Consider the following 4994-nt stretch of genomic DNA (forward strand, 5'->3'; position numbering starts at 1 on the left):
CTCCGGCGCTGGCCGACTGCTCCATGGCTCCCCCTGGTGGCGAAATAACAAAACAAAACAAATGACAACAAAAATGAAAATAACTTACCTTGCTCTGCTCTCTCCTCAAACTCAGCCTGCTGCTTCGCCTTTTTTTTTTTTTACAAAAGTTGGAAGCAGGTGTATAGTGGATCTACAGGATTAGGGATCATATGCTGAACTTGGAAGTAAGGTGTTCACGAGGTGTACATCGGGGCCCGCCTACAATCACCAACTGCAACCGGGGTCCTGGGTCCGAATCGTTTAGGTTAATGCCCTGATTCATAGAAAAGACACCCCATGCCTCTATCTGATTCCAAAGTCATTCTCCACTCCATTAGTGGTTTGTTTTGTTTCTGGCCTCTGTTGACCTGAAGTGATCGATCCTTCATGGATTCACAGCTGGATCATCTAACCCGGGGCCAACCACGTCCTTTGTTCTGCTTCTCAGAGCAGGGTACGGTCTCAGGAGGACAGAGCAGCTGCAGAAACATCTGCAGAACGTCCACCAACAACGTCTACTCAGTGGACTCTCCTAAGTAATCGCTAAAAATGTTCATACAAATTCGAAAGTTAAAGGATTTCATACAAACCAAGGTCAAATTCATCCAGAGATAAAGCTATATATTATTAATTCCCTTTGTTTCCAGTGAAACGATATTTGTATTCCATAAGCGTAAACGTTAAAGAGATACAGCGGTCCCCCCCAGAATTTGTGCAGTCACTCTCACCCACAGAACGATGAGTGGGAACAGGTCATTTCCATATAGAGGAAGCTTTGCATGCTCATCTGAAACTGGGGTTCTGAGGGGGTTTGAAGTCGTCTTTCAACTCTGCTGGATTCTGAGCTGTCCCTCAACACCCCAGAAACCGTGGCAACCATGAATCACCTCACCCCTCCTTTTCTGGCCGTTGGTCTGTGCATCCGGTTTGTTCATTCCACTCAATTTCAGTAACAGTGTTCTATAACATAGATTGCCATGTTAACGATCATAAAAGACAAAGGACCACCTTTTAATACAAAAAATGGCTCTTCTATATATATATATATATATATATATATATATATATATATATATAAAGCCTATATATAGCCTGTGTGTGTGTGTGTGTGTGTGTGTGTGTGTGTGTGCGCGTGCGTGCGTGCGTGCGTGCGTGCGTGTGCGTGTGCGTGTGTGTGTGGGTGGGTTGGCATGCATATGTTTGTGTTTATGCGTCTGCATGTCCGTCAGTAAGTGTTTCATATGATACACATGTTATGTGTGTTTGTAGAGCTTGGACTGGGAGCGGTTATGAAAACAGCGTTACCCAGAGTTCATTGCTCCTGGACCACAGGTTATAGCCCCCGGGGGCTTTGGGATGGGCCTGGTCGCCGTGGGAACCGGAAGCATCCCAAAGAGACAGAGTTTGGTCGTGTTTATGTGTGTGTGTGTGTGTGTGTGTGTGTGTGTGTGTGTGTGTGTGTGTGTGTGTGTGTGTGTACTTGAGAATGTATGTGTGTGTGTGTGTGTTAGGTTTTTTTGATTTAAGAAAAAGGTGAAAGATTGCAGTGAATTACCACAGTTCACTGTTCTCTTTCTCGCCAGCAGAGGGCGCTGTAGTACCGGTGTAGTACATGCAAGGGGACAACGTGGCGCAGCAAAACATCCTCACAGCTGTCCATCTGTTTTCTATTTTCAAGGTGAGTGGGCATCTGATCCCGCAAAACACAGACTATGTAACCACAACAGTAGCAACCAGAGGGAGCGAGTGAGACAGAGGGAGCGAGGGAATGAGACTGAAATGTTGTCAGAGTCTACAGACAAGTTTTAATCTTTTATTGTTCTAAGATTGTTCTAATTGTTCTGATGTTTATTTTGTTCTTGTCCTGGCCTCCTGGTCCCATCGAAAACTTTGAGAGATGAAACATCAAAAGGGCCAGGCTTAACTTAACAGGCGTAAATGATGCAACTAAGGCAAGTATTGATAATCATGATCAATTAACAAAATGATGCAAGGAATGAATTTGGGAAGCATGGGTGTGCCTTTTGTTGTCATATTTCTAGTGCGGCTGATCTTCATGATGAACTGTTAATGTTACTGGTCACATTTACTGGTCGGTGTCGCTGTCATCTCCTCGGTGCTTCCCGGGCGGCGTGGTGCCTGTGGGTCACTTCCTCCTCCAAAGGTCGCGACCTCAGAGGGACCCAGCATATTCAGATATTTCTGTCAAACTGTTTTATTTGAAATCGAGTCCAACGAGTTTTCCATTCAAAATCGGATTCACAACCAGGATGTGATTTACTGCTCTAGCTACACACCCAATAACATGCTCTGAGTATGTTTTGGAATGAAATACAAAATTACTTTACATGGTAATTAAAATGTCTGTAAAGATGTATACCGTCTTTTTCAAAGACAGTATCCCGCGACTGCATCCTCACTGCACACCTACGTTTTCGCTGTCATCATTCATTCCATTTGTTCTTTGCATTTCTCTGTCCTCGTTAAACTTGTAAGTTCCTAAACCCTCCCTTTCCCCTCTTCAATAACATTAGCACACCTCACATCTGGTGTGCACCTGTTGGTGTGTTGAAGTGTGTGACACAAAGTGTGTGTGTGCGGGCGTCTGTCTGTCTGTCTGTCTGTCTGTCTGTCTGTCTGTCTGTCTGTCTGTCTGTCTGTCTGTCTGTGTGTGTGTGTGTGTGTGTGTGTGTGTGTGTGTGTGTGTGTGTGTTCTTGTTTGAGGTTTGTGTGTGTGAATAAGTGTGTGTGAGTCAGTCTAGAGAGCGCCGGTTCCAGCCCGGCCCTGATTGGTGCGTTTGAACCCCGGACCAGGGCCGCGCCCCCGGCGCCATCAGACCAACCAGCGGTTGGGGCCGTATTCCACGGGGCGGCGATGCAGACAGAGGACGTCCCTCCCCTGATTGGGTGGAGTACTGGCCACCCATAATCAGCCCGCCGGTCAAACTCCCTGGGGGTGAAAGATCTAATTTCCAAAGGGTTTGTATTCACGCCACTAAAATCAAATCCAGATTTTTACACTTTGTACCCTTCAGTACTTACAGTATCAATCGATACAAATGAATTGCTGACTGAAGAGGTCCTATAGATGAACGCATTGAGCCGTCTCTAACCCAATACCTAAACGCATCCATATGTTACCTAATATCTTTAGATTTCACGGTACCTGCTGTCTGAGAATTATCACAACCATTACATCAGCGTCGTCTCCACCCTCACCGAGGCTGGGCCGCAGGCGACGCCGCGTTCAACGTGACCGCTTCCACGAGTCTCACAGAGGTTACAGCCTGCTGAAGGCTGTAGCTCTGCGGAACAGGGAGTGTGTGTGCTCCACGCCCGAGAGTGTGAGCCCAACGCGGCTCCTTAATGAGTCAATGCTATTTTGGATCAGTGATTGTTCATTCGTCATCAATATCATCCACAGCATTACAGAGCGAAAAGAGTGAGAGCCAGTACACAAGAGAGGAAGTTAGAGAGGTGGAGAAACATTCAGACAGAGACGGACAAAGGAATTTAGGGCATGAGACTAACATGCAGTAAAAAGAGAACAACAGGAGAGAGAGAGAGAGAGAGAGAGAGAGAGAGAGAGAGAGAGAGAGAGAGAGAGAGAGAGAGAGAGAGAGAGAGAGAGAGAGAGAGAGAGAGAGGGAGAGGGGGGGAGAGAGAGAGAGAGAGAGAGAGAGAGAGAGAGAGAGAGAGAGAGAGAGAGAGAGAGAGAGAGAGAGAGAGAGAGAGAGAGAGAGAGAGAGAGAGAGATTTGACCCCACGCAGTATGAGAAGATTAATTGAGTTAGCAGATGACGGACATATCAAACAATGGAGCCCTCTGTTGGTGAAATACAAGGGGTTAAACGAATGTTAAGAACATCTGTGTGTGTGTGTGTGTGTGTGTGTGTGTGTTTGTGTGTGTGAGAGAGAGAGTTTTCGACTTTCGATGGGAACATTACACCCAATGTCCCTGCACATGAAGGCACACTCGTAAAGATCTGTTTCAATCCAGCACAAACGCATGCACACACAAACACGCACATTGGCACTATGGATATTGATTTTGGAGGTTGACTGTCAAACTGTGTGTGTGTGTGTGTGTGTGTGTGTGTGTGTGTGTGTGTGTGTGTGTGTGTGTGTGTGTGTGTGTGTGTGTGTGTGTGTGTGTGGGGAACATGGCAGGGTTTGGATGGATGCTTACATTAACAAACCACCAATTTGAGGCTTAATATCAAACCCTTAACACTACTGTAGTAGCTGTGTGTATGCGTGCATCGATATTGCGATGCAATATAGTTTTGGCCACACAATGGGAAATGGAGGCGCTGTTTCAAGTTTGCTGGGGAGCTGTTTATGGGGAGATGAGGCCCTTCTCTCATCACAACAGGTGACCCATCTTGCTGCTGTGATCGCACATCGTTGTATTCCTCCCAACAGGTATGGCAGTTTGTGAGCGTCTGGAGTGTCTTTAAAGTCCTTGCGTGCCTGGGTTATCCGTGGGAAGTGTGCGTTCCTGAAGTCTTGATATGACTGGCAGGAAGTCAGGAAGTGCAGCTTAGTTTCCAGTTGGTTTTGTGTGCAGTGGGAGTGCAGTCTGTCTTCTGCTGGGAGCCAGGTCCGTCTGTCTGTCCCTTGACCACGGCCGGACTGTGTTCCCTGAGTCTGTACCTGGTCAACGACGGCCTTAGTTTATGGTCGGTCACGGTTGTCCGGTATTCTGCAACTGTGTATTCTCTGTTAAGTGACGCATAGCATGCCCTGGTTTTTGGTGGTCTTTGGTGCCAAATAGTGTGTGTGTGTGTGTGTGTGTGTGTGTGTGTGTGTGTGTGTGTGTGTGTGTGTGTGTGTGTGTGTGTGTGTGTGTGTGTGTGTGTGTGTGTGTCTTGGCTAGGGGTTCAGGAACAACAGTGGTATTAGTTATACGATGGCTATCATACAGCTGCTTGATCGAACGACCGCTGAGATGGAACACAACAAGCACACAC

The 4994-nt window shown here is 46.8% G+C and overlaps 1 protein-coding gene across 1 annotated transcript in view; it reads left to right on the plus strand.

Annotated features, from left to right (window-relative positions):
- Nucleotides 1-2032: 2032 nt before the first annotated feature.
- LOC130382196 (probable cationic amino acid transporter) overlaps nucleotides 2033-4994 on the plus strand; it is a 10429-nt gene continuing 7467 nt past the window's right edge. The window contains exon 1 of the mRNA XM_056589804.1: nucleotides 2033-2036. Within this exon, the coding sequence (XP_056445779.1) occupies nucleotides 2033-2036 (4 nt within the window). The remainder of the gene's footprint in view (nucleotides 2037-4994) is intronic.

Source organism: Gadus chalcogrammus, chromosome 5 (genome assembly GCF_026213295.1).
Source record: "Gadus chalcogrammus isolate NIFS_2021 chromosome 5, NIFS_Gcha_1.0, whole genome shotgun sequence".
NCBI lineage: Eukaryota > Metazoa > Chordata > Actinopteri > Gadiformes > Gadidae > Gadus > Gadus chalcogrammus.